Raw genomic sequence first — 12300 nt, forward strand, 5'->3', positions numbered from 1 at the left:
TGGAGGTTGAGGAGGTGGTCCACCGAGAGCTGTTGTAACGCATGGGTTTGTCGTCGCGCTTCGTTTATCTGTCTTGTGAGCTTCCCTTCCCTTTCCTCTCCTCCCCTCCCCCTCCTCTGCGCCGCCGCCGCCTCTGCCGCTTCCTCCTCCTCCTCCTCCTCCTCAACCACGCGAAGAGATAGAACGCTCGTTAACCCTGAGATTCAAATCGCTCTGCTAAACGTCCTGCCATTGGCCATGAGCCTGCCAAGTCAATCTGCAGCAGCAGGAGCAGCAACACCCCATTTATTTGAATGTATGAAAATGAAGTTAAGGGGATTCTTGTCGTGGGACGACGCATTGGGGTGCGGGTGGGGGCGGGCGGTTGTGGAGAACCCCAAGTTCACCTGCCCTGCCCTGCCCTGCCCTGCCTTGCTCTGCTCTGCCATGCTCTCTGGGGCTTCGAGAGGGAGCGACGCGGGGAGATAACGGGGTAACCGGCTAATCTCTTTTGCTGCCGGTGGAGTGGAGTGGAGCGGAGTGTGTGCAGGCGCCGCCGGCGCGATGGCAGTGATGGTGATGGTGATGGTGGTGGTGGTGGTGATGGTGATGGTGGTGGTGGTGGTGGTGGTGGTGGTGGTGGTGGTGGTGGGTATGGGTATGGGTATGGGTATGGGTATGGGTATGGGTATGGGTATGGGTATGGGTATGGGTATGGGTATGGGTATGGGTATGGGTATGGGTATGGGTATGGGTATGGGTATGGGTATGGGTATGGGTATGGGTATGGGTATGGGTATGGGTATGGGTATGGGTATGGGTATGGGTATGGGTATGGGTATGGGTATGGGTATGGGTATGGGTATGGGTATGGGTATGGGTATGGGTATGGGTATGGGTATGGGTATGGGTATGGGTATGGGTATGGGTATGGGTATGGGTATGGGTATGGGTATGGGTATGGGTATGGGTATGGGTATGGGGATGGGGATGGCGATGGCGATGGCGATGGCGATGGTGCTTGGCGTTGCATTGCCGCGCTTGTTAGTGTACGCAAGTTAGACTACGTAAACTGCGCGTGTGCGTGTGTGTCTGTGCCTGCATGTCTGTGCGTGTATGTCTGTGCGTGTGCGTGCGTATACATTTAAGGGCGAAGCTTGGGCTGGGCTGACGGCAGAGGCGGCGTCATTGGCTGTTGAGCCAAAGCATTGCGCGGCTGGGTGTTGTTGTAGGAGGGGTTGCGCGGTTTGATTCGCCAGGAGAACAAAGTGGGGCTTTTCCAGGGAGGACTTTACCTTTTGTGTGTGCAGTTCGCTGCGACGATGGGCGAGTAAAGGGGCGAGAGCTCTTTTTCCGTGCTTCTCGTGCTTCTCGTACTTCCCATGACGGGTGCGGGACGTTGGGGGATCTGCGCGGCCGGTAGCATCTTGCTGTTTGAAGTGGGGGGTGTCGCAGTGGGGGGTTAGGGTTGTCCCCTAAAGGGTTGTCCCCTAAAGGGTTGTCCCCTAAGGGGACAACCATGCGCTATGTATGCATGAATGCGTGTAGATATGCCTGCTTTAGGGACTTCTGTATGCTCTGGGCCTCGATATGCACGAGCAGCACTCTTCGAGCAGATTCTTATGGGGGAGGGAGAGGGAGAGGGAGCGGGCGACAGCGTGCGAGCCGATTTAAAAAGCGAGCAGCTCCTAAAGGCCTATTGTGCACGCTTAACATCCAGTTTTAAGGTTACTGCGTTGCTGTGACTGCACTTTGCGGTTGGCGCGCTGCCATATGAAGTTCCCCCGTGCCTACTAATGACTCTGGATCCAAAATAAAATTCTCAGATCCTATGATCCAAGTGGAAGCTCGTTCCTACGCAGCGACAGCGCTGTCTGCAAGCTCCTTTAGGCCATGTAAGAATCAAACGCTCTGTGGCGGTGGTTGCTGTATGCGGTGGCAGTGGCGATGGCACTCTGAGCTCGTTGTAGGTTGGTCTCCCCGGACGCGTGGGTCCTGTTTTGGATTCCGTTTTGCATTCACCTGTTTAGGCTATATACGATTCAGATCCTGAAAAAGTGTTTTACTTACCGGTGCTTTGTTAATGGTTATTGCTTACGTTGCTTATGTAACGCCATGGCGGGGGGTTATTGTCGTTATCGCCCTGCGTACGGAATATTTGAATGTGTTTTAGGAGATGAAATACCAGTCCATGTCGGCACAGGACGCTTAGCTGGGGCTTGTTGTTGAAGGGGCATCGCACGGCGTCGCAACGGAGGGAGGCGAGCTACTCTGATGCCGTACTGCTCCTTTAATCTAAAATCTGTGGCCCGGCCTATCTTTATGTGTGTAGGCGTGTGTGCATGTGTACGTGTTCGCGCGCTTGTTTGCTCCCTCTGGCATGCTCTCGCACGTTCTGTTGCCGCTCAGTGTCCGTTGTGCCGTACCGTGTATCCTAGCGAGCATCGCGTTGCGACAAAAAGAAAGTATTTATTTTTATGCTTATGCCTGCACCGTGCGGACCGTTTGCTCAAAACACGTTATAGGGGTGTGGATGTAGGGGAGTTTCGGGGCATCTGCCAGCATGCTTCACACGCTTGGCGCCTGCGGTCGTCCTTCTTCTTCTTCTTCTTCTTCTTCTTCTTCTTCTTCTTCTTCTTCTTCTTCTGTTTTCCCTTTCTGTGCCCTTTCCCGCCTTTTTCAATATTCTTCCCCCTTTTTGGGAAACGTTCTTTTCAAGGTAATTTTGATTTCAATTCACGGACCCATTTCAAACTGGCGATTTCGCGCGCCCAGATCCAATCATCATCCACCAACTGCCGTACTGTACGGCGCACCGCGGCCTTCTTATACCGTCCCCTAAGTTCTGTCTCACCTCTTCGTCTTTCCATGTTGTTCATTGACGTGCGGATGGTATGTGTGTGTAAACATCACGGTCTTGTCGGACGGACTTCGTTCACCATGAAGGGGTGTACGGCTGTCAAGCAGCTCTCGCTAGAGTGACTGTCGTAGTGGTGATGATGATGATGATGATGATGATGATGATGATGATGATGATGATGATGATGATGATGATGATGATGATGATGATGATGATGATGATGATGATGATGATGATGATGATGATGATGATGATGATGATGATGATGATGATGATGATGATGATGATGATGATGATGATGATGATGATGATGATGATGATGATGATGATGATGATGATGATGATGATGATGATGATGATGATGATGATGATGATGATGGTGGTGGTTGCGACTGTTGAGGTGCGGCGGGCGTGACGACCTCAGTTAAGATTCACCGTAGCGGGTCGGGGGGCGACAGGGCCAGCGGCAGGTGTGGCGACAGCTTCACCCCTCCCTTCGCTCTCTCTTTCCCCGCTCTTTCCCCCTTCCTTCGCTGCCGCCCCTCTCCATTTCCTTTCTTGCGAATTTTTGGCTGGCCCGAGAAGCAACCTGAGCGGCCTTACCAGCGAATTTTCGTTCCCCTATTCTGCATGCTGTGCCGTACTCCATGACTGATCGTACTCGCCCTACTGTTTTATCCCTGAGTTTCTTTTCTTGTGCGGCATGACAGCCTATAGAAAAGCGGCCTCAAATACATGTCAGGGACACTCCTTATGTTCCCAGGTCAGTTGCCATCTGGCCCGTGGAACATCAGCAGTTGGTTGAACGTCGTTAAAGTGGTTAAAAGTCGTTAAGGCGGCTTAGGAGCCTAACATCGTGGGACCGCCTTGTCACCTGTAGAAGTGTGTCGTTGTACGAGATCTGATGCACCTGTACGGCCCTCTTTGCTGCCGTACTACACTGACTGCAGTCGTAAGCTATTATGGGTCCTCAACTTTTCAGGGCTACATGTGTGTATGTGGGGGTGTACGACGAAGCATAGACGATCGGGGGGAGGGAAGGGGGGGGAAAGAGACAGAGAGCGCGGGGGCCCGGGGGGGAGAGGGGGACTTACTTCGATACAGGAACTTTGTCGTCGGCTCGGGAAGGACGATCAATGGCATTTTGGCGGGCGATACCTTGGACATCTCATGGACCTGCAGGGCAGGGTAGCAGGCAGGGAGTGAGGGAACGGCTGTGTCGAGCTATCGGGATTGGAGGCGGGAAGGTTTCTGTACGCTCCGCGAGCTCGGCCCTTCCCCCGGGGGGAGACACAGGGGATGGAGTTTTACCGTGCGCTTGTGCTGGTGTAGGCGGCGCTGCAGCACCCGCAAGTGTGCTACAAGTAATTGAGGCGCAACGCTTTATTTTCGCGATGCTGCTGCTGTTGATGCTGGTGGTAGCGGCGCTGATGGCAAACAGAAGGGTGTGTGTGTGTGTGTGTGTGTGTGAAGGGATGGATTGAGCTGGCTGTGCGTTGGAGCATGTTGATGAATGATTGGCACATGTGTGTGTGTGTGTGTGTTTTGGGGGGAGGAGGGTGTCCGGTCCCAATTATGGTTTCCCCTGGCAATCGTCATCTCACCCGCAGGCCAGGATTGAAAGGAGAAAACCCATCTGTGGCAGTGTAATTATGGCTGCTTGGTTTGGATTTTGCTGGGCTTGGACAGGCATTTTGGATATTCTGATAGTAGTTATGCTGACGCGAAAGCCTCATTCCCTCTTTGCTTGCTCTCTGAATGCGATGGTGTGTGGCGTGTGGGGTGCGTGTTTGTGGGGAGGGGGGGCACTGGCTGCGGTGGTGCGCAGCGCAGCTTTTGGCGGCGCGGCAATGGCGGCATGGACTGCCCCAGCCCAAACGCCTCCTGGCGCCCATTGATGCTCATCCTGATACTGATACTGATTAGTTGCTGATGCTGAGCGGCGGAGCTGCTGCAGTACACTCACGCGGCTTGCGGGGTCGGGTTTGTGCCGGAGGGTTGTGCACCACGGTCGCACCTCCTGATGTGGAGGTATGGAGCGCGGTGTGTCGCACTCGCAACCTTCCGGTATCTATCATATCTCAAACGATAGCGACGAGTTCTCCTCTTGTAGTCCTCAGTGTGCATCCTTAGTGGTGTGTGGCAAAGGGTGCTCTGCTTCTGTGGCTGTGGCTGCACTCAATGGAAGGACCGCGGGAATTGCATGCGCGCAACACGGCTGTACGGCAGATCCGTACAAGGAGCACTTCATTTATAACGTGTGCCTCTCATACGTTGACCAAAATCTTAGCTGCTGGGATTTTGCTTTTGCTGGGCTTTGTGGGGCTCCGTACACACAGCAGGAGGTGGCACAGGCAATCCAAGCCGGCGATTACCAGTGGTGGTCGCTGCTGGTATGAGAAACGTGGTGTGTGTAGCGGCATTTTTGGGTTGGTGCCCTTGGGGATTGTCGTACGCGTCCTATCAAGCACGTGTCTTGTCGTACCTTTTCTGATCGTTTTGATCGTTTTATTGACTGGATGTTGAAATCCAGTGCCGATCATGTAGCTTTTGATTTAGAGCTCTATTGAGGTTCATTTGCATGCGCTGCTCCAAAACGACTCCCTAGCTGTTACGCCATTAGCCCGATTGTTTCTTAGTTGGCTTTTCGCTTGCCGTACATGGCTTATTAGTCACTGCACGCCGCCGTGCTAAGAACCAATTGTTGACTTTAAGGTTCCAAGCATTGTATCGTGCCTTTCCGTGTTTCATGTCGAGATGTGTGTGCGTGAAGTAGGTCAGCAGTGTCAGGACGGGTTGCGTTAACGTACGTACGTACGTACGGGTGTACAGCAGGCTCATCCGGCAAGCTATTGCCGCCCATGCCTGCTACCTCCTACCTCTACTTAGGTGCCTCTTGAGTGCTGTACCGAGAGTTATACCGTCATGTCGTACACTCTCGTAATCCTTGCAACCGGACTCAGTGCATGCAATCACTGCAATCATCATGATGGCGCACGCAGTTTCCTTCGGTAACATACTGGATGTACGTTCAGATCCGCGAAACCCTAAGTCCCCAATGTGCACCCGAAGACCCGATCAACAGCTTGACACCCTGCAATGTCTGTCAGCCAGGACGGTGCGAGATGTTTAAATGTTATTACAAAGGGGTTTTGGAACGAAGCCAGCTTAAACAATCCCAGCCAACCTTTTTCTTCATGCGACAAATGACCTCTGATGACCTCTGAGCAGGCCAGGTAAGGGCTGAGCCCACGACGCTCAAACCGAGGGCGGCATGGAGGCGTCCATGGGGGTGCTGCTGGGTGCGCTAACTGAAGACTAAGGGTACATATTTTGACTTCGAATTAGGGTAGACATGGCTCTATACAGAGCCAGTCGCGCATTTTGAAAAGCCCTGCGCGATCTCGCTCGCCACACCTTAAACCGGCGACAGCAGACAAATGGAGGAAGTGCAGAATAAAGACGCAGTTCCAAGAATGGCGTCAGTCGTAGTCTCTCAGATGTAAACCTGTGCGCTGTAGAAGGTTGTCTACTTGAGAGCTGCAAGGATGAAAATGTTAGATTTGCAATGTGAAAAGGAAATCGCGTCCATTGCATACTGGTCTTTGGCAGGCTCTGGACAGGCAGTAGCCGCAGCGCATACCTGCGTTGGCAGGATTTGCCCATTGCAAAAAAAATGCGATTGCATATTCCTGCCTTCCCAATCACGCATTGCAACATCTTTACGTGTTTTTTCTGCAATGAGAGATCCTACGTACAACTTCGCTGCAAATAATGTACCGGGGCCTAACCTTGCATATTTTTCCTGTGCAAATATAAAGATAATTTCTTGATCGTTCACATATAAAACTTTGGACTTCTCTGCAGAGTCCAGATCATCGATCGGCCCCGGACAAGGTTAAAGACGATGTCACGACTAGCACTTGACCCGACAGCACGCCTAACCAACTATTCCACATTAAGGAGCCGATCCCGCAACCTTCCGTTCACCTGCAGCTCCCTTCCACCGTCGGCACTGCCATCGCCGGTGTCATCGGTTTCCCGGCGCTGTTTGAACGCAGCTGCCGCTGCTACCTTTTCAGCCACAATCCTGCATCCCGCAAACATATCGATGAGCGTCGAAGCTAGGGACGTCGTGGCCGCTGCTGCCGTGCCTTCGGCATCGACATCATCACCAGTTGCTGGCAACCCTGCCAATCTTGACCTGTTAGTGGTTGGCCCGGGCGTCCTCGGAAGTGTTCTGGCAAAAGATTGGCTCGAGTCTGTACCCGGCAGCTCCGCAACCGGCCTCACAAATAGTGAAAAGAGCCATGACAGGTATGGATGTACTGCATCCACAGCCTGCAATGTTTTCAGCCCATATTCTTCTCGCAAGCCTATAAACCACATTCGACCCATAACGAAAAAATTCTCTCTCTCGCGCGCGCTCTCTCTCTTTCTCTTTCTCTCTCTTTCTCTCTTTCTCACCCACACAGCAAGATGCGCAGCCGAATCCCCTCCCTCGCGACCGTCTCGAGGCGGCTATGGCTTCCACTACCAGTTGCCATCCTCCCCCCACCCGCTCCCAGTCGCCTCTCCTCTCTCCCCCATTCCCCCCGCCACCTACCAACCGTCCCCACTCCCCCTCCCCACTCCCTCTCACTCCCTTTGCCACCGTGCCAATCTACCTCCGCTTTTTCCCGTCTCCCTCTTTCCCCTTCACCCCACCCCACCTCAATCCGCTCCACACCGGGGCTCCCCCCCTCCGCCGCCCCCTCCGCAGACTCCGAACCATGGGTCTCTCTCCCGCCACCCGCACCTCCCTGCCCGAGGGCCGCAAATGGAGCTTCGTGGTGTTCAGCGCTCCCCCCTCGGGCAGCGAGGACTACGTAGCAGATGTGAGTGAGAGGGGGTGGGAGGGGGAGGTGGGGAGAGGGGAAGAGAGCGGGAGAAAGTTGGTATCGCGTGCGGTTGTCAATCAGTTCCTTTGAATACACACACACACACACATACACACACAGGCATATAATACACGAACAAATTAACGCTTTCTGCACCCTTGCCGTGCGTTGCTCCCGGCAACCCCTCTCCCCCCTCCTTCCCCCCTGCTCACCCGCGCACACGCATTTTCCCTGGCCTCGCAACTCCTCTCCCCCCGCCTTCTCCCCCCAAACTACCCTAAGGTCAAATCGGCACTGGCATTGTGGGACGGCAGCGGATGCTTTGTGTTCACCTCCTCCATGTCCGTGTGTGGAGTGGATGATGGGGGAGAGGTCACGGAGGAAACCTGCCCGTTGGTGGCCCGGGGCGCGAGTGCGTCAACGGACAGGCTGCTGGGGGCGGAGGAGGCCGTGCTGGAGGTGTGTATGTATGTGTGTACGTGTGTGTACGGCACAGTGCGTGTAATCGGGATATAAGGTGCAGGAGCAGTTGCAGGAGCAGTAGACAAAAGGTGGTGTATGCTTAGGGGTGAGGGAAGGGGGGAATTTGTCTTTTTGGGGGGGGGTATGTCCTGGAGGGAGTCATGCGTGGGGCTGTTTTTGTGTACGGCAAGTCAGTACTGCGTGGAAATGTACGAATAATGGGGTGAGGAACAGGGATAAGTAGGAATGTCGCAGCAGGCTGGTAAGGGGGGGGTATGGGGGAGGGGGGTTTGGAAGGGGCAGCTTGTATGCGCAGAAAGGAAAGGAACGTGGAGGTTCGTGTGAGGCGAGGGATGCTCCTCCTGAGCCTCTCCCTCTGAGGGCCTTACTTAACTGCGCATCTCTCTTAACTGCGCGGGCTCCATGGCCCTCGTCCCCCCGATACACACACGCGGTGATGAGGCCTTCTCCCCCTTCCCCGACCCCCATTTGGTAGCCGTTGTTGCTTTGTTTGTTGGGGGCCCCCCCCAACCCCCGGGGCTTCATCTCCCCCCACCCCCCCACCCTACTCACGCCAGGCGGGTGGCTGTGTATTGCGGCTCGTGGGGCTGTATAACGCCAACAGAGGAGCCCACACCTATTTCATGAAAATGGTGGGTGGGTGGGTGGGTCCTATGTATGTATGTATGTATGTATATGTGCATGTTTTAAGATTTTTAACTGATTAAAACTTTTGTGAACAGAGCAGAATTTATTACTCGTATCGCTATTATCACTCGTACCGTATTAGCCCTTGAAGGCAGCCATCGAATTCCCGGAATGCCCTCTTGACTTTCTCTTAAGCACAGTACATAGTTCCGTACATTCGTACATATTCACACGCGCTATCTTATCTCCATGGCTTGTTTAGAATTTGTGCGAGTAGAACTTATGTACACGCGTACGACGTACGACGCCCCAGGGTACGGTGGCTCGTCCTGGCGGCTATGTGGTCAACCTGCTGCATTACGAGGATGCGGCGGGGATGGGCGCGGCGGTATGTGTTTGGATGTGTGCATGTGTGTATGTCTGTATGTACGCGTGCATGTATGAAAAACAAGGAAAGAGGAAAGTCTGTGCGTATGAATGTGATTGTGTATTTCTTCGCGTGAGTGTGACTTCGTGAAGGGGTGGGTGCGCGTGTGTTAGCAGCGGCTTTGACATCAGCCTCCTCGTACGACTCAGACTCCGCCGTACTACACACTTTCCTGCCGTACACCGCACGCAACAGATCCTCCGCGGCGACGGCAGTGGTCCCTTCCGGGGTCGTGTGTTTTTGGGTACAGACGGCCGTCCTGTGACGTTTGAGGACATGATGGAGGTGAGCTGTGAGTTGATGGAAATTGTTTAAAGTTATATAACATAAATAAAAAAATTAATTAAGATGAATATAAATTAATTAATAAACATAAATAAAAAAGAAAATGATTCTTGCTTGGTAAATCCATTTAATATCTCCTTTTCCCCGCCCCCTCTCCCCCTTGTACGGAACCCCCCCTCCTGCATCTTATATCTGCCGTACCGTGTTGCGCCCCCCTGTGCCGCCTGCTTCTCTCCTCGCGGTTTTCCTTAGAGGTCGCACCATTGCTGTCACCGTCCTCACACCCAGCTGAGTTTTGCCGCCGGTCCCCACAACCCTCCTGAAATCCTTCAACATCCTAAAATTCAAGAATAAAATGCACATATGTGTTCGCCCTAGGAAAACACACCCGAACAACCCATCCGCTTAACTTTTCTTTCCTGCCTTGCCCAATCATGGCCACCCAAACCCCCTTCACCACCACGTACTCCCCCCCAGGCGTGTTTCAGTTCGGGGGTATTCCCCCGCGTGCCGGTAACTTTCACCGGCAGCTTCCCAGAAGGTATGTATGTATGTATGTATGTATGTCCTCATTGCGTCTCAGTTCATAAAGCCACCAAGACATTTATAGATACACAGACAGACACACTTATACGCCCACATAAACGGACATACATACATACATACATGCCAACGTACGCACACGTCCATACACCCGCAGGCGGCAGCTCAGGCCGGGGCAAGCGAGTGTTCAACACCGCAAGCAGGGCCGCTCTGGGCAGCTGGAGCCCCCGCTACCCGTCCTTTGCGGAGTTCATGGCTTCTGGGGGGAAGGACTTCTACAGCTCCTCCGGACTCGCGTTCTAAATCATCATCGTGACGTTTGCTCCAGCATCCGCACCCGCGCACTACCACCCAACTACAGCTTTCTATCTTTTTTTTCTGTACGTGGAGCATAAATTTGCATTCCCGCATGCGTTTGCGTTTTTGGCAGAAAGAACTCCAGAGCACGCCCGCCCCGGCGGCAACTGTTGTCGCACGTTTTTTCGTTGCAAAAGAACGGTTCTGCAACTGCACAACTCTATGCAATCCTTAATATGGCCGCCAGTCCCTGCTGTCAGCCATAGTAAGCCGCCTGCAGTGGGACCCCTTGCTCCGCACTCAGCGTGTCAGGTCTGCCCGTGTTTCTGCTTGCACTGGCACTGGCATATCTTTGGGGGTTGTGAAAGTAACGGCTTTTGGGAGCCAGTCCCACCTGCCGTGAATGGGCTTAGAAAGCCCTAAATACATAACCAACCGCAAAATACGAAATCGGAAACTCCCGAAAAGTGCGTTTCGAAATAACGAATCTGGATCTTGCGGGGTTAGCGATAAGACCTGACAGCTGGGAGGAAGTGGAGCTGGTGACCTAGGACTGTGTGACTGCTTGTTTTCGGAAAGGAAGTCAAAGCTGACAACTTGGACGTGGGCCTAGCTGATATGCGAGAGCGCTGTGCGAGAACGGACCTCAAGATGGGTTGTACGATTTCATCGCGGAGCATCGCCTGCGGGATCCAAATAACGTTTCTAAACTACGAAATGTAAACAAAAAGACTTGTTATGGGGTAAAGAGGGTTGCAATGCAAGTTCAATCTGCATCTGTCCCTACTCGACGACAGCACCAGCAGGCACTGGCAGCACCCCTGATACTCAGCTCTCGCCTGATCGTTTTCCTCCCCCCCCATTGGCCTCCCCCGTCATGCTAGTATACACCATCGCAAAGTGCAGTGCAAAGTTGTGGCGTAGGAAACGAAAAATGCAACGCGGCAAGACGTGGCAAGGAAGGCAGGGGGTAGCGTGTGATCCTTGGTGCAACACGACCGCGTGATAGTATGGGGTGCATGTTTATATTAAAAAAAACAGTTTTAAATTAAAAAACACAGCACATGCGGATTCCTCATGTCAAGCCGTGCACCTGGCCATGTGCGTTCTTGTTCGTTGACAGTTGGGGGGGTACGGCTCCGGGATTGGTTATAAAACGTTTGGGTAGTTGCCAGGCAGGCAGACACAGCACTGTAAATGACGTGGCATACATACAGACCAGCGAATAAATGAACGGGCGCCGATGCCGCGTTGGTGCGCTGGGCTGCTTTCGGTGTGTGAGTCAATTCTTGGCCCCTTCGTGCGGGCCACGTCTGCAGAGGTGTTGGGGCGGGCGGTGGGGCACGTGTGTGTGTGTGTGTGTGTGTGTGCGGGGTGAATAAATCAACCTGGTGGTACAGGTACGTGTGCGTACGAGCATATGTTGCGTCATGGCGAGGAATGGAGCAGTTCCGACGATAGTCGTGCAACAGCCATTTGCATGCGTGTCTTTTCTGGCGCACGTAAAAAAAGGCTCATGTTTTGCACGTGCAGACGAATCTGATTTAACGATAGTTATGCCGGTTCGTAGGCTGCAATGGTGCGTTCAAGGATGGCCAATATGGGGGTGACCCCCGGGTCGGTGGCCGCTCCAGAACAAGGGCACAGAAGAAGCGCATCTTGATTATTTTTCAGTCCTGTTCTGACTGCCGGCTGGTCTCTGATTCGCCAAGCTAAAATCCATGCTAAATTTAGTTTGCGGGTATTTCGAGGGATTTTGGTGCCCGATTGGGGTCGTGGTCGGCAGGCAGTACGTTGACGCTTCTTTTAAAACCTTGGTCGTCGGTCAAACATGGAGGATCGCTCTGCGAAGTGCCCTGCTTTCCTACTTCTGTCGATTCTGCAGGCATGAATGACCCTGTTGAGCTTCCAGGCTCAAA

General features: G+C 53.3%; 3 protein-coding genes across 3 annotated transcripts; 2 read left to right on the top strand and 1 right to left on the bottom strand.

The window, feature by feature from the left end:
- Positions 1–543: 543 nt before the first annotated feature.
- VOLCADRAFT_91593 (uncharacterized protein) lies at positions 544–1041 on the top strand (the record flags this gene model as incomplete). Its single annotated transcript, XM_002950970.1, has 1 exon — positions 544–1041. The coding sequence occupies one exon, from the start codon at positions 544–546 to the stop codon at positions 1039–1041; it is 498 nt and encodes a 165-aa protein (XP_002951016.1).
- Positions 1042–2952: 1911 nt separating this feature from the next.
- On the bottom strand, positions 2953–4966 carry VOLCADRAFT_91594 (uncharacterized protein; the record flags this gene model as incomplete). Its single annotated transcript, XM_002951070.1, has 5 exons — positions 2953–3231; positions 3998–4015; positions 4444–4593; positions 4806–4809; positions 4857–4966. 5 exons carry the CDS (start codon positions 4964–4966, stop codon positions 2953–2955), a joined length of 561 nt encoding a protein of 186 aa, XP_002951116.1.
- A 2092-nt stretch (positions 4967–7058) lies between these two features.
- VOLCADRAFT_45237 (uncharacterized protein) lies at positions 7059–10339 on the top strand (the record flags this gene model as incomplete). The annotated part of the gene is made up of 8 exons (XM_002950971.1): positions 7059–7156; positions 7602–7716; positions 8002–8178; positions 8760–8834; positions 9143–9217; positions 9452–9552; positions 10030–10082; positions 10254–10339. Coding segments are annotated over 8 exons (780 nt in total), but the record flags the coding sequence as incomplete, so codon positions are not given.
- Positions 10340–12300: the final 1961 nt, after the last annotated feature.

Source organism: Volvox carteri (genome assembly GCF_000143455.1).
Source record: "Volvox carteri f. nagariensis unplaced genomic scaffold VOLCAscaffold_21, whole genome shotgun sequence".
Classification (NCBI taxonomy): domain Eukaryota; kingdom Viridiplantae; phylum Chlorophyta; class Chlorophyceae; order Chlamydomonadales; family Volvocaceae; genus Volvox; species Volvox carteri.